Source organism: Solanum dulcamara, chromosome 1 (assembly GCF_947179165.1).
Source record: "Solanum dulcamara chromosome 1, daSolDulc1.2, whole genome shotgun sequence".
In the NCBI taxonomy this organism is placed as follows: domain Eukaryota; kingdom Viridiplantae; phylum Streptophyta; class Magnoliopsida; order Solanales; family Solanaceae; genus Solanum; species Solanum dulcamara.
In genome coordinates this window covers 12,990,962-13,014,445 of record NC_077237.1, presented here as the reverse complement: position 1 = coordinate 13,014,445, position 23,484 = coordinate 12,990,962, and the positions used below count along the sequence as shown (strand labels likewise).

The window sequence follows — 23,484 nt, the reverse complement described above, 5'->3', positions numbered from 1 at the left end:
ATAAACGCTTTCAATTTTGATACTTATTTACACAAGAAGTCAAATAATCAATACAATACTATATATGAAACGATTTTGTCTTAAATTTTTATCCTAAATTAATTTTTTTTCAATACACGCACAACAACGTATGAAATGATTGATGAAAAAGAAAAAATCCTTTTAAAGTAAAATAATAAAAAAGAAAATAGATAGTAAGACAGTCAACCTAGTAATAGTACCTAAAAAAAAAAAACTAGTAATATTAACCGTATAACAGAAAAACCATCTATGTACATTTCCAAAAGGCTAAAAATGTGAATATATTGTACAATGAGATTGTTGAAATCCAGAAAGGCCAAAATAAGAAAAATAAGAATCAGCGTTGTGCTTGTCTGTCTTCCCTCCCTTCTCTTCTTATACGTTTTCTTTTGTTCACTCTGTAGCACACCGCCCAAACCTCTCTAAAGAAACTCTTTCTTTGGGTTTTTTTCAGTCTTTCTCTTGATGGGGTTGCCCAATTCAAAACCCTTGTTATCTTTCTTGAAATTGTTCATTCTTGAGATTTTTCAATCTTGATTTGTGTTTTCATTGAAAGAATTTGAAAACTTTATTAGTTTTGGGGTTGTTTCTAGGGTTTTTCTTTACTTGTTCAAATGCAATTTACCATGATTTTGAGCATTTGTTTTCAGTTTCGTTTCAGCATTTGCTCAATTGGATGGTTTTGTGATAACCCCTTTTGATTTCTTGGCTTAAAGATTGGAACTTTGTTCAAATTCTTTGTTTCCATCAGTTGTTTTGCTTGTTTTTTTTTTGTTGTTTTTAGGTTGTGAATTGATTTCATCAACTTTTTTGGTGAGGAGGGAAGCTTTGATAAGGTAGGATGAATAGTGTTTTGAATGAGCAGATACTTGCAGACAAGCTTTCGAAGCTTAACACCACTCAGCAGTGCATTGAAAGTAAGAATCTTTCTTGTGTTTTTGCTGTTTTCCGGTTTTTTTTTTTCAATTTTGAATTTGCTATTGTTTATCCCCATTAATGGAAATGTTTGTTGGAACTCAATTTTTGGTGTCTCTTTCATATCTTGGTAGTTGTTTCATTGTGAATTGACGAAATTGAGTAAGAACTTATACCTCCTGTTGAATCTGACTAGTACTTGTAGTGGTTCATTCAGAATGTTGTATGGGGATAGATGGTCTATCTATCTTTCATGTATCGGTTATGTTTTGATCTACTAATCTTAGTGTTAACGGATGGTATTTGATTTGTATATATACTTGGAACTGTATACTAAATTTACTTGATTATCTTATTTTCGTATTGAGAATCAACTTGGCCAGTTTGTTGAGCTCAATTGGATTTAGATAATGTATACCTAAACAATAAAGAGCTACTACAAGTTGAACATATTTAATTCCATAACGATGAACCTTTTTTTTTTGGAAAATTGTTACTCGAATATCCTTTAGTTTAACTTTGAAGAAGTAACTAAGATACCAATTTAGCACTGAGGACGTACTTTTAAGGAAAAAAGGTGAAGTAATGCTAGTGTTGCATACATACATCTCGTGTTTGCCATTGTCCACTGAGATCAGTGACATTTGCTTTACCTAATTGACAATGATGTGTGCTTCAATTACTTCAATCATGCTGTGATTTTGTTTTCGCTTGCGTTTTGTTCTAGATAAGCTGCACATTTAGAGCATTAACCAAAGTGTTGCTATGAAGATACTTATGTTTGTATGATTTGTTGCTATAGTTTGGATGTATATAAATGAAAAGTCAATACTCGGTAGCATCTGAGTGATGTTTAAGTTGACTTGGACACCACCATTATCAAAAAGAAAATAAAGAAAAGAATGGTGACTATTATTAACTGTTGCTTTTTATGGTCATTATCTTTATGCACAACCCTTAAACCTTATTTTTTGGTCATCTAGGTACATCCTCTGTATGCATGCATCCAAATCCTTCTATGTATTTTTTTGTGTTTTGGCATTTGTAAGTTTAAGTTATCTCATTCAGTCTCTTCGGGAAGTTTTCAGTGTATTTCTTAACTCTTAGTAGTAACTGCTTGTTACATTTCATACCAACCCTCACCTTTCCTTTGCAAATAAACCGATTCCCACCTCCCCTCCATATAAAGAAAAAAACATTTCATACCTCTCTTCCACTCCATCTTCTTAGAATAAGATTGCATTTCTCCTATCTGAGGACCACAAGTAGATTAAAGTAGAAGGTTGGGTCTTCAGACCTACTTTTAACTTACAGACAAAATGGAGCTAATTTTTGACTCCTCCCATCCAAATTTATTGACATACTTTTTTTAGCCTATCCTAGAAAAAGAATGTCATACTTCCTTATCTAGAAATGATTTATCTTTAAACTTCTCCTTTTACCTTTCATGAGATGATTTGTAGCCACACAAATGTCTGGCTTGTTTTAGACCTTAAGTTTCAAAGTATTTCTCTTTTTATTAAACCCCATGCCCAGTCAAACACTACCACATGAATTGGGGTGGCGGGAGTAGCAAATTTGTCCATACTGATGATTGCTATGTTATATCTTGAAATATATATATGCCATTGTTTACAAGGTAAATTTTGGGGCTGACATATGAAGTTCAAGCCTTCTCACTTGCAGTTTGAACTCTTCTTGCTCTCATTTGTGGAATGCACAAGTAGCAAATTAAACCAAAAGGACTTATCTTTCCATTCACTTGTGTTAGTATATAGTAGATAATGTCTCCCTTCTGTCTTGCTCTCTACCATTCTGTGGCTTTTCTGATGTCATTTGCGTTTCATTGACAAAACTTTAGTTGCATATTGGCTGTGAGTTTTATAAGACCGTCACTTGGATTGATACTTGGGAACATTTCTTTTGCTTCTATATTTGGTACTTTCCCAATTCATGCTCTTTTTTCATTAATATTGTTTGTCTTGGTTTTTAATGCAGCATTGTCTCATTGGTGCATCTTCCACCAAGATAAGGCAGAGCTGGTTGTTACAACATGGGGTAAACAGTTCCACAGTTCTGAAATGGCTAAGAAAGTCCCTCTACTTTACCTTGCAAATGACATCCTGCAAAACAGCAAGCGTAAAGGAAATGAGTTTGTCACAGAGTTTTGGAAGGTTCTTCCTTCAGCACTCAAGGAGATTGTCGGAAAAGGCGATGACCATGGAAAGAATGTAGTTTCCAGATTGGTATGCTTCCTGCCATTTTGCTTCTGAACTTTTGGCCCCCATATTCTAGCTTATGAAGGGACAGGGCACAGCACAAAAGGCAAAATTGCAGCCTACTTTAGCTCTTGTTTTTCGGTGTCTGATCAACCTGTTGCTCAAAAATTATTGAGATAGCTTGACTGTCTGTTTCGGTAAAAAAACAAAATAATGGACGAAGATATAGTAGTTTGACACTCTTGCTTGAACGGTTTGTAGGTTAAAATATGGGAAGAAAGGAGGGTGTTTGGATCTCGAACACAGAGCCTGAAAGATATAATGCTTGGAGAAGAGCTGCCACCACCATTAGAGTTTGGAAGAAAGCGAAGTCGTTCTGTCAGAATAGTTAAAAGGGACACGCGGTCCATAAAAACGGTGAGCATCGCTCCACAAAAATGGTGACATGTTCCTCATAAAGCACTTTTGCTTATATCCACTGTTACTTAATTGCTTTATCTTACTTTCAGTATTACTTGTTCTTACCACTTATTTGTAACCAGAAATTGACCGTTGGAGGAACAGCTGAAAAAATAGTGTCAGCATTTCACTTGGTGGTCCGTGAGCATTCTACTGAAGATGAAGAAATGAGCAAATGCAAGTCTGCTGTTTACCATGTGCGAAAGATGGAAAAGGATGTCGACATGGCCCTTGCAAAAGGTAATCTGGTTCTCTATTGTAATGCAAAATTAACATGTCTGCATGGATTTGCTCATTATGTTGACAATGAACTTTTTACACCTCAATATCTGTTAGAATAGGAATAGAAACAAGAATAGTATATACAATCGTACTTAGAATAGGAATAGGAATAGGAATACGGCTGAGACCTTGACAGAATGATAGATTAGACATCACTTTGTGGTCTTTTCCTCCAAAAAATTGTTACTTGTAAATTACGATTGGGAATTGAGAGCATGTCATCTTGTGTTGCAGCAAACTATCCAAAGAGAAAAACCCTGTCCAAAGAACTGGAGGAGGAAGAAAGTACTCTGAAACTGTGTATTGAGAAACTTAAGGTTGTTGAGACAAATAGATTGTCTCTTGTATCACAGTTGAGAGAAGCACTAAATGAACAGGTAAGTGATAAAAGCATTTGTATAATCTTCCTATTCTTGACATATATTTTGGTACTGTTCTTATCGTCCAACTCATTGTCTCTTAATTTTCTCAGGAATCTGAACTAGAGAACGTTCGGACTCAGATACAGGTTTTTTTCTCACTTATTAATTTTAAGCTTATTACTTTGTTTTCTTGCACTGCTATTAACTATTTGTTTTATCCTCATCCCTTTTTTTGGGTTTGGGTTTGGGGTAGGTGCCTTGGTGTTGTTGGACGGTAGGAAATAGAACTGGAGTGAAGGAAGACTTCATATGTGATACAATGAGAGGGAAATGGGAGATGTTGGGTTCCATGTTGCTTCTTGAACACCTTCCCAAAGAATTGGAAATAGGGGAGATATGTGTCAACATTGTATGAACACCAACGTTATTGTCATTTCTTGTGCCCACACAGCCTCATTCTAGACGTATAGTGGCGTAAGACATATGTGGATATTAGATCTACTTGAGCTTTGAGATATATAGAATTTTAATAGAAAGTGGATTTGGGCATCTGAAGCCTCATACTAATATGCTGACTGCCAGTATGTCTGGACTTGCTTTATGTTATGGCCCGCTGCCATGGAATGGTAATACAGTGAATGGGTTTGTAGAGTGTTCTGACCTTAATCGAATGTTGTTTCTTCTTTCTTATCTTTCTAAATATTTAAGCATGTTGCATGATTTCTTAGTCAAATCACAAGTTTATAATAATACAAATTAATTTTATCTATTGGATTTTCAGGTGGCGGAAGCACAGGCAGGGGAAGCCAGCAACATGCGGAAGTATCTGGATGATGAAGATTATGTGGGACAAAGAAAACCTTTGGCTTCAACAACATTTACATCAAATGACACCTCTGCAAAAGCAGGACAAACAAGCAAGAAGACAGCTGCAGCAATCGCAGCTGAGGTAGCTGACAAGCTTACAGCTTCCAGTTCCTCTCAGTATATCATGTCTTCGGTCCTCTCTACATTTGCTGCTGAGGCGGCTAAATCTGCGGAGCTGTCAAAATCTTCATCATATCCAGCCACCAACAATTTTATTTCAAAACCAGAAAAGTTTCTATCAGATTCAAATGTTTTGATGCCAGCACAGTTGCATAATCCTCCCCCAAGTAACCCTTATCAGTCAATGCTGGTTCCTCATCCCACAGTGCATCCGGGTCAATATCAGTCACTTACTAATCCAACATCCCAGCAGTATTTACAGCCATCAGCAGGAATGATGAGCCCTTATAGTTATGGGAGTATTCCTGCCTTGCCATCTGTACCAACTCCACCAGCACCAGCACCAGCACCTCCATCATATATGACTTTAACACAGCAACCATTGTCGATGATGCAGCAGGCTGTAACACAACAGCAACAAGTACCGTTACCTCACCAACCACCTCCTCCTCCTAATTTCCGTCCTGTGACACCTATCCAGCCTCCTGGAATGGTGTACTATTCTCAACCACATCATTCACAATGAGAGATTACTCTTTTCAAACCTGACCATTACTTCTTGGTATCAGAAACAACAAATTTCCAGATGTGAAATTGTGAACAATAGGATATCGTTGGACAAATCATGAACCGACGCATAGTGTTATATACAGGGCAAGAGCAGTTGGATAGTGCAGGTAATAGATTATCATTAGTATTTATTTTTCCATCTTCAAGACAGTTTAGAAAATTCTGCGATGATGAGCGTCTTCATCCGGTGTTGTCATTGTTGTTCCTTGGGGATTCTTTTCCTGTTTTTCCGTTTCATCATACATGTAACATTAGCATGATGGCAGGAGCTGGTGAGAATTTTGTATTACTAGTTAAAACAGGATAGAAGAACTAGGCTTTTCTGTCTCACATAAACTTGGTATATGAAATAGACAGCTTTTTATCCCCATCACATTTCTGTTTTCGGTAAAAAATTCAAGCCAAGAATCCCAGCAAATTGTCAGTTATCAAATGCTAAGACTAAGGATGTGTTACGGAGGAAAACATTTTACAATTTTCTCATAGAAGATTGGTCAAAAATTTTGAAATTTTTTTTTCTAGGAAAATAAGCGTGCATTCTCATTGATTACCTTTTCTATCCTCCAATACACCCCATCTTCCACCCACGACCCCTTACCCCCACGCTCATCCCCACCATATGGTGTTTATTTACATTATATATAAATAGTTTTAAGATAATATTTTTTCTTAAAACACAGAATATTTTCGAGAAAACATTTTTCTTTCGTGCCGAACACACCCTAACTTGGATAACTCCTTGTACCTATGAAGGTCTAAGTAGTATCGTTATATAGGGTAAGATGTTAGCATAGTTGAGCGTTATCTCGCTTATTCTTCTATCTTTTTACTCATGTTATTTGTCGTAGTATTACTCTCATAGTTTATTATCTTTTGAGTTTGGTTATTATCGGTAATTTTTTGCACTTTGCTTTGGACTGTTCTTTCTTGAGTCGAGGGTCTATCGGAAACAACTTCTCTACTTCTAAGATAGCGGTAAGATCCGCATATACTCTACCCTCCCTAAACCCTTCTTTATGGGATTACATTGGATATGTTGTTGTCGTCATCGTCAATTAGTTGCCTTGGTCTTGTAAATTGTAATTCGTCAATGAATGGATGTGATGTAGTGGATGAGCCTTCTTCTCCCTTAATTCGAGGTCTCAATTTCGAGCCTTGAATATGAAAAATCCTTGGTAGGAAATGTCATATCTGAATGGGCTCTATCTGGTGCAAATTTAAATTAATCGGGCTCTATTGCGGTATCAAAAATCAAATGAAAAATAAAAAAGAAAACTTTGATGTTGGCGCGAAACTGACTCTTGCTTGGAAAAATTCTAGTAGAAAATGATGGTTGAGGTTCTGTTTTCATATTTTGTTATGAAATATGTTAGTTACGTGACATCCACTAAATGTAATCTCCTTTATCTTCTACCATTTTTCACCATTATGTTTCACCTCCCTCTTAACCTTAAATCCTTAATGGTCTTCCGCTGCCTCCATGATCTTTCCCCTTAATGACACGTTTATGGCTACCTTTTGTATGCCTCTTATGTAATATTATAAAAAGAGGTCTTGAAGATTATACTCGCAGACTTGAAAACACTACAAAGAATAATAAAACTCTCCTCTCTTCTCTCTACATTTGTCTATTTTCTTTGTTTATGTTTCTTATTTGTTTTCATTTTATAACATATTTGTTTGTTTTATTATTTTCCTTTGCTTTTTTATTGACTGAGAACAATTTTGCAAGAGGTATCTAAAAGATTTACGACAAACAGAAGTGTATTAAAAAGTTGAGCCTAAAGACATCCCCAGCCATGATAAGCTAGCTAGGGATAATTCTACATTTACATATTGCATTATGAATAATTTGAAGGTAAAACTGGTTTAACCTGCCATCAAGAATCAGACAATTCCACGTTATCTTTCATTTCTTTCACAATCCTGTGAGAACACTCTGTATTTCATCGATGTAAATCTTTATCTAACGGAGAACCAAGACAATTATTTGCTTATCAAGGGACAGAAACCACACCTGACTGAGAAGTTAAAATGACGATACAAATCTAAGAACGCAGTATCAACACTTCATCCCTTTCCTGACAATGAAGTCTCTGATAAAAAGTGGAAGGTGGTACATGATTGCTGCAATAGTAGACAAATGGCCAATAGAAAACCAAGCTGGAGGTTTCTCCTTCAGCACAGCGTTCACAGTCCTCTTTGCAAATTCTTCTGCAGGAGTTGATTTTGGGCCTTGTGAGAAATGTGCTCGTGCCCGGATTGGTTCTTCAAATTTCTTGTACAACTTCCACTCTGGCATTTTACTGTAATTGGCAATGGCAGTGTCTCCAATGTGGGAAGTCACAGCTCCAGGGACAACAGTGATGACATCAATGCCAAATGGCCTAAGTTCCAGTCTGCATATAGCGCATAGTAGAGCAATAAGGACTACCGCATAAAAACGTACAAATGCCATTCTGATAAGGGAAAATGTAAGTTTGTATAAATAATTGATCCATACAGAATTTTGGTTATTGGAGTAGGCATTACTTGAACTCAACGTTGTCTGTCAGCTGTGGCATCAGGAAACAATAAAGAATTTTATTGCCATCTAACCTATTCGTAGATGATAATTAGTTAGTTGAAGAAATGATAGAAGTGTATCAGCTAAAACAATCCCTTCTTAAAAGAGGATACAATCCCAAGCATCTGATCATCACCCAACATATTACCACAATAAGCATTTCTTTATAAACATGCTTGCAGGGCTTTCAATAGCTCAACACCTATTCAATAGCTTAACACCTAATTTGGGACTTCCATAACGGAGCTCTCAAGCACGAACCACCTCGCCTGCGACAGAGGAGGTTGGCCTTCTGAGCTGAGCTCATCGCACGTGTGGTTTACATCTCATGTGTGGTTTACATGCTATGGCACAGGAGCGGGGTTTACCCTACACGCACCCAAAAGGGTTGGGGTTGTGGGTTCCCTTCTCATAAAAAAAAAAACGTTAACACATGATCTTCTCATACAACCTAGAGTCGGTATAAAAAAGAATAACTTGGTGAATGAATGAAGCATAGCCCAAGAATGAGGTTTGAACAGGTGATTTCTTATCCAGTGTAAAGGTAACACTACTGAGAGCGCGAAGGTGGACATGTTTAAAGAAACATTTCCGGCTGTCTGTACATCTTATGTATAAGAACTGAACCATTCATCATAAGAGAATAATAAAGGCGAAGAATGTAATGTGTCTCAAAGAGGTGAAATTAGATCAGGTAATACCCAAACAAATCTTATAAAAAATTTAAAGCAAATAATAAAGACAGAATAAATAATGTGAAGTTTAAGAGTCAGTTTAGTAAAATTTATTTGCATGATTGGTAGCACTTCAAAGTAGAATAAGCACCCAAAACAAAGTTGGTTATTGCATACAAACGTACCTCAAGGTATCAGTAAATGAATGTACAGCAGCTTTGGATGCACTATAAGCACCAGACCACGGTCCTGGAGCCAAAGCACTACAACTTCCCACATTGACAATTTTCCCTTTTTTCCTGGATGCCATGTGCGGAACAACAGATTGAATTAACCTTATGGGACCTATAGAAATATAAAACAATGTCGTCATAAACAAAACACAAAAAATATGAGAATAAAATTGCTGCCAGAGGAAAGTTAAAGAAAATAATAAAACAAAAGAAGTAAGAAAAATGAGATAAATAATCATTTTCTCCATCTCCACCAAAAGATGGAGAATAAGTTATTTAGGAAAAGGAGATACACAGTTATTTCTAGCTATCAGGACAAAGAGTGTAGGATGTGAATACAGAAATATAAATCATGTGTACTATAGGTTCAATCAGTTACCTAATTCTTTTATCTAAAGAAGTTCAATCATCTTCTAACTCTGTTAGCATAATTTTAATATATTATAGCCATCTCAGATTGAAAACAATCTTTACCTTTTGGTAGGTTCCAATAATGTGTTTACTTTCCCCAATAGAAAAGAAATCTAGCATGAACAACACTTCTCAACAATTGTGACAAGTCGAAGAAAATGTTAAATGTGCATTGGATGGAACATTATTTCCAACTTAATTGATAATGTCTTAAATGCAGCTTTATTTTTTATGAAGCACATAACAGGATGACAAAGTGTGTCGAAGATTACTGACAAGTATTTAGAAGAATGCTGCTTAATCCTATATCGAGAGACTTCATGTTACTTGTTGCAGAAGGAGGATATTAGAAGCAAAGGAATAAGGAACAGTAAAATAAACAACATAAATAGCAAGAACAACAACTCCAACAAGAAGCTGATGATGTTAATGAGACACTCAATTAATCAGCATGCCACAACCAAATGGTTCAAGAGAATAAAAAGATTAATGATTCCAATTATGTAGATGGAAAGAAAATGACATTTGGTTCTAAGGTTTGAACTTGGTTGATGACAAAGTCATTTTCCATTTTCATTGCAAAGCAGTTACCAATAATGCTTTGATAATAAATAAATTAAAACAGGTTCAGCTAATCAATTTGGAAAATGACAGGCAACCTCCCCCTCTCTCTTACACAATGTTCTTGCCTTAAATAAAGAGCTTTGAAGTTACAATAAATAGTACTGTAACTAATTTCATGTAATCACTTCCTAGATGTATTTAATGAACCTCTAAATTAGGTGAACAAACCATAATAACAAATAAGGCACATAGGATAGAATATATAGATCAAATATTAGTTCTGCTAATAAACATATTCTCAATTACATTACCAAATTAACTTCCTAAATGAAGGACAGGCGGGTATAAATCCTGTCAACTCTCTGCTCTTGTAGTACTCTATTATAAATGAGCTCTCAAATTCACATCTTTTGTGCCTCTTTGCAAGGGCGGATTTAGTGGGGAGGGAGGGTATTCATCTAAACTCCCCTCAACAAAAAATTACACAGTAAATAAAAGATAATTTTTTATTTTTTTTTTATATATAAATTTTGAATTTCCTTAACAAGAGATTAGGGGTGTGTTCGGTATGAAGAAAAATGTTTTCCAGAAAAAAGTAATGGCCAATATTTTGGAGAACATTTTCTCAAGAAAATAAGATCCTTAAACACACCGAAACATATGCTTTTAGGATAATGATTTTTGCTTACCTACCGAACACATATTTTTCAAGAAAACATTTTCCTTCATATCAAACACACCCTAAAGGTTGGCTAACTGGTTTTCAAAAACTCAAATCTTAGACACTATATTTTTATTTTTCGAACCTCCTTAGTGAAAATCTTGAAGTTGTCGCTGCCCCTTAGCATCTTCTTGATACCCTTAATGTTATAAACCACTCACTTCATCAAAAAAAAAAAAAGGACAGGTGGGTTGCCAACTAACCAACCATGGCCCCATACCGTTAAGTTATTCTTATTTACTGTACATTGCACCGTGGTCCAAATCACTAGTAAGACCAAGGGCTCAGATACCTATCGATGCCCACCATCCTACTGAACTATCCAATTAGGAGAAAGTAAGCTGGTTGTTTGTACTGTAGAATCATCTACTGTTCTCATCAAGACCTTCAACAAACAAAATCACCAAGAAATTTCTATATCAAGCAAAAATTTCAATCTCTTAACAGTTTTTAGATGTTTCCAACAAAATTAACATATAAACACACACACAGAATTCAATTGAAATCATATCAAACACTTGAACTACAATTTCAAGTGGAACATAATACTTGCAAAAGCATTGAAACATAAAGGGAAATTGACAGTTAGATAGTAATATGATGCATACCAAAGACATTAGTATTGAAGGTATGTTGAATTTCAGATAAAGGGAGTTCAGCAAGAGGGCCAACACACTGTACACCAGCGTTATTAACAAGAACATCAATACGCCCAAATTTGTCAAGAACATTGGTGAGTACATGAGTCACACTTTGTTCAGATAAAACATCGAGTTGTTGAAGAAAGAATCGTGGGTCATTTTGGAAATCGGACATGGATGTCAAGGATCGAGCTGTGGCGACAACAAGGCAATTCTTGACAGCAAAAGCTCGAGCCAACTCATGACCTATACCGCCATTTGAGCAGCCGGTTATTAGAACTACTTCCCTGCTTTCCTCCATTACAATTTACAGAGAGAAGAAGTTTGGGGATTTTGTAAGCTATGGAGATTTATGAGTACAGTATAGATTAATAGAGTTTTCGCAGTTGGATTCTTCATTACTGTAAAAAATCGCAGTTCACCTCTTCACATAGTTGTATTTTTCTTTTTTATTTATTAATTTGAATCCATCCGATCCAATTTCCTTCACAAATATTAATCATCATATCATATTATTATATATTAAAAATATATATGATGATGCGCATTTAGCATATATAAAAAATACTAAGAGATATTAAAAATAAAAAAAAAATTGACAGCACAACTTATTTTAGTACTTTAACCACGCGGGTGTTTAAATATCCCCTTAACATCTTTCAACTATTTTTTCCAACTTTTACAACACCAGCCCATCGCGTATGTTGAAACATCATTGTTTGGCATTTTATCTTCTATTTTAACGTATTATTTTTATTTTCCTCAATTATTTAAGACCCGACCCTCACCTTCTTTTCTTCTCCCTCACCCGACCTCATTTCTTCTTAATTTAATCCTAATTTCTTTCTCTCTTTTCCCTCACCATAAGAATTGAGATGAATTAGTTCTTCAAACTCAAAAATTGAGTATTTGAATTATAATTTTCTTCATCTATTTGAGAAAAGGTAAAATGTAAGCTTATTTCCCTTCATCTATTTTCTTGATTATTGTTTTTCCCTTTTCTTCATAGTCGATTTTTATTGCATTGCAGCACACAATGCTCCCAATTAACTCCACTAAGCTTTGTATGGAAGAGGATGATGATACTGCGAATGAAGTGGTTCGATGCAATTATGGATTTGTGGTGAGTTTGAAAACATCTTGGACTTCAACAAATCCCGAAAGAAGATATTGGTCATGTCCTTATTATGGGGTAAACAATAAAATTTTCTCATTTATTTAGTAGTTTGAGAATTTTGATTGAGCACTAATTCCTTCATAAATTTTCATTCTTGAACGATCCTAGATCTTGCTACTTTTGGTGTTAGAGGGATAAAGAGAATATTGATCTGAGGTCCAAATTCATAATTCATAAACTAATAGAGAAATTGGGTGAGTTTGAGAATTTAGTGGAATCCTTTCAAATGTCAGCCAATGAATTTATGAAATTGATTAAGGCTTTTGAAGAAATTGACAAGCCTAGAGATTTCAAATCAGACGATAATTGTCCAAATATGAAATTGAAAAGGTTGGAAGAAGAGGTTGGGAAGTTGAAAGAAAACAAGAATAGGAGAAGAACTAGGGAGAATGTACTCTTCTTGCTGCCTGTGTTGTTGTGTTGTAGCTGTAGCTATAAGCTATTGGTTTGGAATGATCAATATGAAGAAATATTCAATGAAGTTACCATAGGTTGTTGATGTTATTAGATTAAGAGTTCTGTTAGATTAATGTTAGTATAACATTCTCTGTGTTGTAATCAATTAAGTGTAGCCTCTTTTGTAATGAACTTTGTCTTGATTTCTTAATATACCGCAGTTTGTTTGTCTCTTTGTACATTTCATTATGTGAAATCTCTTCTTTTGTTTCGACATAAAATAACTGCATAATCAAAGTTGTAACCAGCCTTAACTAAAACTACATTAAATTGCAGCAGAACTTCATAATTATTTTAAAAGTGGTACAAATGAAACTAATTTACTCACAACTACATAATTGTTTCAAAAACATAAAGCAAATTAATGAAGTCACAACTGCATAAATATTTCAAAAAGATAGATTAAATCAATACAGTCACAACTGCATACTTGTTTCAAAATAAAACAGATAAAATAACGAAATCATTCTTTTCTTCATTTACTAGAAAGTTGATGAGCTTGATTGTCTCAAATGATTCATTTCAGCAGCATTAGACCTTGTCCTCATTCTCTTATGTTCTCTCATTTCTTGAAGGCCATGTTGAGTTACAACAGCCTTTCATTTCTATTTCATATCTGATCTTGGTTTATGATGGCCAAGATTTGCAGTCACTATAGAGGAGTTCATAGGCATTCCAAGCTAGATTCACAAAAATATATTGTCTTAGATACTTAAAAAGTTTGAATTGAAAAGCATGTAAATCAATTAAGAGAACTTACATTGTGTGTTGTAAAGCCACTTTGAGTATATAGTATTCCCATTCCAACCATTCTTGGCCTTTTAAAAGGTGTTCCTCTTTCCCTTCCAATGACATTAGGAACATCGGCACCAACATTAGTCCCTCTTCCCCTTCCAATCACACCAGGAATATTAGCAGCAACAACAGTCCCTCTTCCCCTTCCAGTGGCACCAACAACAACAGCAGTCCCTCATCCCCTTCCAGTGGCACCAGCAACACTTGTCCCTCTTTCCCTTTCAAAGGCGAAAGCAGCAACACTAGCCTATTTTTAGGGGGAGGAAGCATCACAACTAAAATTTAATATGATAATAAATAATGAAAATAAATTGGACACGAGAATTTTATGTGGAAACCCCTCAAATAGATAGAAGGGAAAAACCATGGGGTAGAAGGATTTTACTATGATAATATGGAAATACTCTTCTCTCAAATACAAGGAGAAAACAAGAATAAACATTTCTCTCTTGTAAAAGGAATAACCCACTAAAAAGGACACTCAAGACTACAATATTTATCTTGGTGTATAACTCTCTTTGTGTTCTTACTCTTTTGGATTGTATTTTTGTGGGATAATATAAATGAGGGCAAGAGGCCCTCTATTTATAGGAAACTGGAAATGTGTAAAATACGCATTTTCATGTAAAATACACATTTTCTTATCAAAAGTTGCTAAAGGAGGCAACAACTTTTGAAACACGTAAAATACGTGTTTTCTTCTTGGACGGAGCATGTGCACCTCCAGTTTTGACTTTCTTGCATTCTCCTATTTGAAGATTTAATTGAGAATCAATTAAGTCTTCACACCATTCTTTCTACCCAATTACTACAATGTGACATTTCTGCTAGGCTAATAGAAGATCGACACCATATAAATTTATTACTATTGATCGATTTCGTAAACATATCTGCTAGATTGTCATTAATTTGAATTTTGTGAATATCCACACTACCTTCTTCCACCTTCTCACTAACAAAGTGATACTGAACTCGTATGTGCTTTGTCCTTAAATGAAATGTTGGATTCTTTGCAAGATGCAAAGTGCTCTGACTGTCACAAAACAAAGCAACCTTCGCTTGTTTGTTCCTGAGCTCTTCCAGTAACATCTGCATTTATATTGCCTCTTTCTTAGCTTGTGTAGTTGCTACATATTCTGCTTCCAACTTAGATGTAGCCACGATAGACTGCAGTTTTAAAACCCAGCTTACAGTTCCTCCAGCAAGAGTAAACACATAACCTGTGGTGGACTTGCTTTTATCAAGATCACTTGCATAATCTGAATCAACATAACCTTTAATAGTAAAGTCAGATCCTCCATAACACATTGCAACATCTAAGGTACCTTTGATATATCTCAGGATCCTCTTAGCAGTATTCCAATGCTCTCTACCAAGATTAGTCATGTATCGACTAACCACTTCCACTATTTGTGCAATGTCAGGTCTTGTACATATCATGGAAAATATTAAACTTCCCACTACTGATTCATATGGTACTTGAGATATCTCCATCCTCTCTGCTTTATTTCTAGGACTCATACTTAAGGATAACTTAAAATTAATAGGAAGTGAGGTAGAAATTGACTTACTGTCTTGCATCTTGAAGCATCGCAAAATTTTCTTCATGTAATTCTCTTGAGAAAGCCAAATCTTTCTATTATTTCTGTCTCGGTGAATTTACATTCTTAGAATCTTGTTTGTTGGTCCCAAGTCCTTCATTTCAAACTCCCTAGCCAACTGTGCCTTTAAATTTGTGAGACAATCTTTGTGGGGCCTGCTACCAACATGTCATCAACATACAACAGCAAAATAATAAAATCTTCATCATCAAATCTCTTATAATAAACACAAGGATCTAAAGTATGTCTGTTGTATTCAAGGCTTATAATGAAGGAATAAAATCTCTTATACCAACACCTCGGCGCCTGTTTGAGACCATATAGAGATTTGTTCAACCTGCAAACCAAGTTCTCTTTTCCCTGTTCTTCAAAACCTTCTTGTTGGAGCATGTAAATTTCTTCTTCAAGCTCTCCATGAAGAAATGCAGTTTTGACATCTAACTACTCCAAGTACAATTCAAATGTAGCACACATTGCTAGGACCACTTGAATTATTATAAGTCGAACCACCAGAGAAAATATCTCATTGAAGTCTATACCTTCTTTCTGAGAGAATCCTTTTACCACCAATCTTATACATACTTCTCCACTTGATCATTGCCATTGCGTTTGATCTTGTAGACCCATTGTTTCCATTGGCCTTCCTTCTTTGTGGTAATTGAACAAGATCCATGTTTTATTTTTATGAAGAACTTTAATTTCTTCTCGCATTACTGCCATCCACAGAGATGATTCTTGGTCTTTCATAGCCTCGTGAAAAGTTGAAGGCTCTCTATCCTCTGTTAATAGACAGTATGCAACGTTGCCCTCCATAGACTAATTTGAGTGCCAAAATAGTTCTCTTCTCTCCCTAGTTGACCGTCGAACTTGTGGAGTTTCGATCTCAGCTTTCTCTTGTTCTTCATGCTCTGGTGCTGCTTCAGAAAAAACTGGAACTTTTTCTATTTCTTCAATTTCAACTGTAGTAGTCTCTGATTTTTCTTTTGAAGTGCTACCTTCTTTTGCTTGTATCTTATTTTCAATAAATACAGCATTCATGTTGATTACCACATTGCGAGCAGTGGGATCCCACAAGCGATACCCATTGAATCCATCAGCATATCCTAAGAAAATGCATTCCTTGGATTTCTGATCCAACTTTGATTTTTCTTGGGTGTTGTACATAACATAAGTAGGACTTTTGAATATATGTAAGAAGAATCAACTGGTTTTCCTATCCACATCTCTATTGACGTTTTTAGATCAATTGCGGTTGATGGTGACCGATTGATCACATAACAGACGGTTTTAACTGCTTCTGCCCAGAATGTTTTTTCCAATTCTGCAGTTGCCAACATAGCTCTTGTCCTCTCCAACAAGGTTTTGTTCATCCGTTCTGCTACTCCATTTTGTTATGAAGTATATGCCATTGTGAACTGCCTTTTAATACCTTCTTGTTTACAGAAGTTATCAAATTCATCACCTATATATTCTCCTCCATTATTTATCTTCAAACACTTGATGTTTTTCTTAGATTCAAGTTCTACCCGCACTTTGAACTCTTTGAAAATCAAAAAAACATTTGCTTTTCTCTTAATTGGATATACTCAACTTCTCATGGAGTAATATTTTCTAGCTTTTAGCAAAGGAACTGCTAAACTTCAGTTTATGTTGCTTACTGGTAACACAATGCTCACAATAGGGTAGTGAAACCTTTTTGAGCCCTGGAAGAAGCTTTTGCTCAGCAAGAATCTTCAAACCTTATTCCAACATATAGACAAGTTTACAATGCCACATCATCGTTAATTCTTAAAATGAACTTGCTGACGCGGTTGATGCTTCTCCTTCTTGGTGTGTTTCACCTTTAAACATACATAGATTTGCATCAAGTTTTTCAGCTTTCATCACTACAAGCGCTCCTTTTGATATTTTCATGATTCCACCTGAGTCTTATATGAATATCCATTATTATCTATTGTCCCAAAGACAATAGATTCTTCCTCAAGTCTTTTACATGTCATACCGTGCCATCATACATCTTTATTTTGATGGACCTAATACCAATAACATCCAAAGAATGATCGTCTCCCATGAACACAAATCCTCCTGAGATAGGTTTATATTGATGGAACCATTCTCTCCAGGAAGTCATGTGCCATGCTGCTCCTGTGTCCAAGATCCAAACATTAGTGAAACATTTTCTGCCTTCATTATTTGATATTGGTTCACTATATAAAATATCACCATCATCCAAGGTACTTGCAACATTTCCTTGAGCATTTGACACTTGATATAGATCTACCATGATTTTGACTCCTACTGGGGCCATGTTCCATTGGTCTTCCTCTCACCATCGTCAAAGTTTCAGCTTGCTGCGAATTGCTTGTCTGTCTTTCTTATTTTTCTATCGATTTTCTTCTTCTAAGATAGCGGCTGCAACTTCATCGAAAACTAGACTGTCTATATTATTTGTCAAGTTGATGATTAGTTGATCATACGAGTCAGGCAGACTTTTAAGTAGAAGCTCCGCATGTTCAGTCCCCTCTATTTTACAGCCCATTGTTGTAAGTTGTGAAAATAGAGTATTCAAAGTATTGATATGTTCAGTAACCGACATGGACTTTGTCATTTGAAGAGTATACAATCTTCTTCTTAAGAAGATTTTATTATGCAAAGTCTTGGCCTCATATAATCCCATAAGAGTATCCATATTTCCTCTACCGTCCATTTTTCAGCCATACTAGACAATATTTGATCAGCTAGTGTAAAGTGTAGATCAGCAACTGCGTTGCTGTCTATGTCATTCCACTTGTTGTCATCAGTAAAGTCTGTGGGTCTGCCTTCAATTGCAACTAAGCAATTGTCTTTTCTCAATATCGCTCTTATTTTTAATTTCCACAATGAGAAATTAGTCCCATTGAATTTCTCAACGCCAAACTTTATTGTACTCGACATTGTTATTTGCTTCACACCCTTCTAGATTGTTTCTGAATATTTTTGTGAACAATCGTGATAAACTGTACCGTCACCAAAATTTACTATTCATGTGAATTGTATTTTTTACCAAATTTTACTATTCACAAAATTACTATTCACAGATAGTACCTTCTCATAAAATAAATAGAATAATCGAGGGCTCTGATACCACTGTTAGGGAGAGGAAGCACCACAACTAAAGTTTGATATGATAATAAATAATGAAAATAAATTGGATGCGAGAATTTTATGTGGAAACCCCTCAAACAGATAGAGGAGAAAAACCACGGGTAGAAGAATTTTACTATGATAATATGAGAGTACACTGCTCTCAAATACAAGGAGAAAACAAGAATAAGCACTTCTCTCTTGTAAAAGGAATAACTCACTAAAGAGGACACTCAAGACTACAATATTTATCTTGGTGTATAACTCTCTTTGTGTTCTTACTCTTTTGGATTGTATTTTTGTGGGATGATCTAAATGAGGGCAAGAGGCCCTCTATTTATAGGAAACTGAAAATACGCATTTTCGTGTAAAATACGTGTTTTCTTATCAAAAGTTGCTAAAGGAGGCAACAACTTTTGAAACGCGTAAAATACGCGTTTTCTTCTTGAACGTTGCAGTGCACATCCCTTTTTGGCTTTTTTGCACCTATGACATAAGTAATTAAGTAAAAAAAAATATTAGTTCAACTGTATAACTAATTAAGTGTTACCTATTTTGTAGAACCTCTCGGTCGACCTTTTGCTATACTTGTGGTTGGTTGTGATTCAGTTGGTGTTGCAGAAGAACCAACACTTGATATTCTTGAACTTGTCCCTCTTGGCCTTCCTCTTCCTCTGCCTGTGTTTGCTTGATCATTCAAATGACAACCTCTCTTATTGTGACCTTTTGCATGACAAAAGTTGTAGGTCATGTTTGTTGACACCCAATTTTGGCTCTCCATATTTAATTAATTAAAGCTTTCATAATAATAATAATAATAATAATAATAAATAACAAAACTTTCATAAAATATGAAAATATTCTTTTTTGATAAACCTTCTCGTTTCATTCGGCAAATTTATTGCATAAATATTATTTCTTATATAAATAATAATAATATATATATGTTTTTGCTACATGTTTTATCATTTTGAGAAATTCATACCAAATAATTTCATTCTTGAGGGTTAAATCATTTTCGATCAAATACATCTTTTCTATAAAAAAATATATTTTTCGTACATTATTCGAAATTAGGAAGCTTAATTAATTAATTAGTTACTAACTTTTTATAAAAAATAATAATAATAAAAACTTTCATTTTTTTTAATTTGAAACTTGTAACTTGTATGAATTATAATTTAAGTTGAAACAATAGGAACTTTAAGTTTAATTTAATAGTAATATATATATATATATATTAATTTTAATTGAGGCATAGTCATGACTCGTTTTCGAGAGATAAGTGAGCTTTACACTTCTTTTTTTTTTTTTGGGGGGGGGGGGGGGGGGGGGGGGCACAGTTGATATATTTCAACTGAGGCATGATATTTTTATATTTTTTTGAAAGTTGATAGTGACCTTAATTTTGGATTAGTGTCCGATGTTCAAAAATGATTAAAAAAATGGTTAAGTGAAATCTCTTTTTAATATATATATATATATATATTATTTTTATTTTATTTTATTTTTTTAAAGTTGTTGGTGGCCTTGATTTGTGGATTAGTGCCCATGTTTCAATTCACGTGATAGTAAAAGAATTTTGAGATTCTATAGAATTTTTTTTATGTCTTTTAAATATTTTATGTTTTTAATTATTGTGGTTCATAAGATTTTTATCTAATTTTCAAATAATATATATTTCTCATTTGTCCTAATTTATATGGTACATATAGAATTCTAAGATTCACCTAATGTTTTATATGTTTTTGAATATTTCATGTTGTTACTTATTGAGATTTACAGTATTGTTTACGTTGTTTTGAAATAATACAGGTTACTTTCCCTACTCCATTTTATGTGGTACTGGTAGAATTTCAAGAGTTAACAAAAATACTTTTTATGTCTTAAAATATTTTAAGTTATTAATTATCATGATTTATAATATTTATAGTATCGATATAATTCTAACCGATTATTAAATAACTTCTAATTATTTTGATGATTTATTTATTTACTTATTGAAATTTTGTTGATAAATTGTAGTCAGTTAAAAAACTATGGAGATATGTGATTTAATGAGAACACGATTTGAAAGGGACCTACCTAATAATTGCAAAGGAGTGTAAATGCAATTGAGAATAGGTAAAGTCGAGGGAAATATGGGATTTTGAGGAATGAATATTTTTTAATTTAGAAAAAAATATTAAAAGTTATAAAGAATATTTTTTAAAAGGGTCCACTCTTTCTTTGAAAGAGAATTGCAGCACCCCTACGCTCTTTTCTTTCATCTTCCCCATCCCCGCACGCTCCTCACCTCCCAAAATTCAAATTTCAATAGTTATTCCTAATTTTTCAGAAAAATCATAGATCCATGACTTTTTCTTCTTCTCCATATCTTTTTCCTTGAAAATCCGGCTTTCACCTCACCACGGCCGCCTACCATTATCGGGAAAATTTTTGCTCAAGAAATTGTTCAAAGACAAGAAAAAAGGTAAGATTTGTGAAATTGTTTTCTCACCTTCTCCCTGAATGCCTTCGTTTTTTCAGTTCATATCCTAATTTTCATGTCCAAATTTGCCTATAAATAACCGTATTTTTCATCTCCAAAAGGACCCCCCATATTCATTAGAGGAGACATAAAAAGACACACAGAGAAGAAAACATACACACACACAAACAGAGAAGAGAGAAAACATACACAGAAAGAACAACACAAGAACACTAACACAGAGAGTAGAGAAAGAAAGAGAAAAGAAAAGAAAATATTTTTAATTTATATTTCTTACACTTCAAACGAAAACAAAAGTAATAAGAAAAGTTTTCTTGCATACTTTAATATTCTTTTTCTAGTTCTTGGCATTGCAATTAAGATTTTATTTGTTTATTCTCTCTAACTGAAGTATCCAGGTTAGTCTTAACCTTTTCTTTATATGTGTGTGCCTAATATTTTAAATGTGTTCTTATTTTTGTTGACTTTTTTGTTGAGATAAAAATTATATAATCATGATATATCTCTATAGTATTTATATATTGCTCGTATTTTTCTTTATGATTTAGCAGGTTTGAACTTCAAAGTTCAAAGTCATGAAGAGTCATTTAGACATGGAAAGTTGGGATGTCACTATTTCGCTTTACATTTGTTCATTTATATTATTTTATTTACTTACTCTTTTTATCTGGTTTGTAATAATCTTGTAAACTATACTCTCTATAATAACAAATTAATTGGGGACCGTCTAAGGGGAGGGGAACTAACGTGCTACTTGAATCAATTTTATTTTAATTTGTGTGTGTGTGTTAGATAATATGCTTACAAGAGTTTATTGTTTGAACATAATTATCAAAATCATGCCATTAGTATCATGCTTAGATCTAATTTAAAATAATAGTTTTTAATGAGTTAGTCTACCAATTTTATTTTAATTAAAAAGAGATCATTATGTATATCGGTTAGAACACTGAGTCTTAATTTACTATCATCATTGTGCATTTAAAATATATCATTTAATTTTAACGCCTTGAAATATCTTTTAGCATATATTAAATAATAATTTTTCCAAATTTGTGCCTTGTTTGAGTCAAATCACTGATTGTCATATTATTAAAATATTAAGAGTTTATTAGCCAGATTTGTACTAAAGCATATTCTTAGTCTAAAGAAATTTAATTACAATATTTTCATGCACTGTAATCTATTATAAAATTCAATCTCAGCATATCCATGTGAATTGTCAATATGTTAATAGTATCCTGCCTATAAGAAGTAGGTTTGTTACATGTTCATTTAGATATTATAAACAATTCTTGGCATGTCAATTCACATAGAAATCTTGTTTATAGGATTCATTAAATATTTTTAACGTGTTAAATTATATAGATATCATATCTAAGATTTAATAAATATTTAGTATGATACTTTAATAGATACAATGCCTAGTGGTCTTTTCAATAACAAATTTTAGAATGTTATGTCATGTAGAAATCATGCCTATAGGATTTAATATTATTTCAAGCATATAGAAATCATGTCGGCAAGAATATTTTGAGTCTATTATGTCCATGAGATCTAATAATATTTTTAGCATATTTTATCATATAACAATCATGTCCATAGGTATTGTAATTCTAACATGCCGGCTAAATAGACATTATGTCTTTATAATTTTTTTTAGCACAATGTTATATATAGAAATCATGTCCATAAGATTCTAATAAACATTTATCATGAAATTCTATTTTAAAATCATGCCTCACACACTCATTATGTTAGACTATTCACTATCTATTTGTGTTTTCAAGCGTGCTAATTAATTAATCTAGAGGCTTATTTGAGACTTTACATTCTAACTTCTCGTCTTGTTTGTTTATTTGACGATGTGTCTAATTAGGACACCTACATTTCCTTTTAGTCTAGAACCTATCCAATTTTAAATTCAATGCCTCTTGAATATTAAGTTGGGATGATAGGCACGCTTTAGGACGTTAGTTTTTATTTCTTTTAGATCCCTTTATGATTATAATAACAAATGAACATAGGAAGGGTAGGGGTAGTTAGCCCTACGGAAATGATGGAAGTTGACCCGAGCAAATTAACGACAAAACTTTATATATTTTGTCTTTCGATTAATAAGCCAACGCTAATTCGAAGAAGACAAGAATGTAGATATTTTATTTCCTGTCAAGTTTTAAATATTTTCATTTGTATATATTTGGGGTAGTTTAATA

General features: G+C 33.9%; 2 protein-coding genes across 2 annotated transcripts; one reads left to right on the top strand and one right to left on the bottom strand.

Annotated features, from left to right (window-relative positions):
- Window positions 1-311: 311 nt before the first annotated feature.
- Window positions 312-6,188, top strand: LOC129902305 (uncharacterized). Its single transcript, XM_055977494.1, has 7 exons — window positions 312-938; window positions 2,935-3,182; window positions 3,417-3,572; window positions 3,698-3,854; window positions 4,131-4,273; window positions 4,369-4,404; window positions 5,040-6,188. The coding sequence occupies exons 1-7, from the start codon at window positions 863-865 to the stop codon at window positions 5,769-5,771; spliced, it is 1,548 nt and encodes a 515-aa protein (XP_055833469.1). The 5' UTR covers window positions 312-862; the 3' UTR covers window positions 5,772-6,188.
- A 1,514-nt stretch (window positions 6,189-7,702) lies between these two features.
- Window positions 7,703-12,102, bottom strand: LOC129902299 (short-chain dehydrogenase ptmH-like). Its single transcript, XM_055977481.1, has 3 exons — window positions 11,593-12,102; window positions 9,241-9,400; window positions 7,703-8,214 (listed from the first exon to the last, which is right to left on the bottom strand). Exons 1-3 carry the CDS (start codon window positions 11,924-11,926, stop codon window positions 7,878-7,880), a joined length of 831 nt encoding a protein of 276 aa, XP_055833456.1. The 5' UTR covers window positions 11,927-12,102; the 3' UTR covers window positions 7,703-7,877.
- Between the last annotated feature and the right edge of the window lie 11,382 nt (window positions 12,103-23,484).

Coding starts and splice junctions, on each gene's coding strand:
- LOC129902305 (XM_055977494.1), top strand. CDS start 863: ATGAATAGTGTTTTGAATGAGCAGATACTTGCAGACAAGCTTTCGAAG. Junction 3,573..3,697: donor ACACGCGGTCCATAAAAACG/GTGAGCATCGCT, acceptor ATTTGTAACCAG/AAATTGACCGTTGGAGGAAC. Junction 3,855..4,130: donor CGACATGGCCCTTGCAAAAG/GTAATCTGGTTC, acceptor CTTGTGTTGCAG/CAAACTATCCAAAGAGAAAA.
- LOC129902299 (XM_055977481.1), bottom strand. CDS start 11,926: ATGGAGGAAAGCAGGGAAGTAGTTCTAATAACCGGCTGCTCAAATGGC. Junction 9,401..11,592: donor CTTCAATACTAATGTCTTTG/GTATGCATCATA, acceptor ATATTTCTATAG/GTCCCATAAGGTTAATTCAA. Junction 8,215..9,240: donor TCATTTACTGATACCTTGAG/GTACGTTTGTAT, acceptor CGCTATATGCAG/ACTGGAACTTAGGCCATTTG.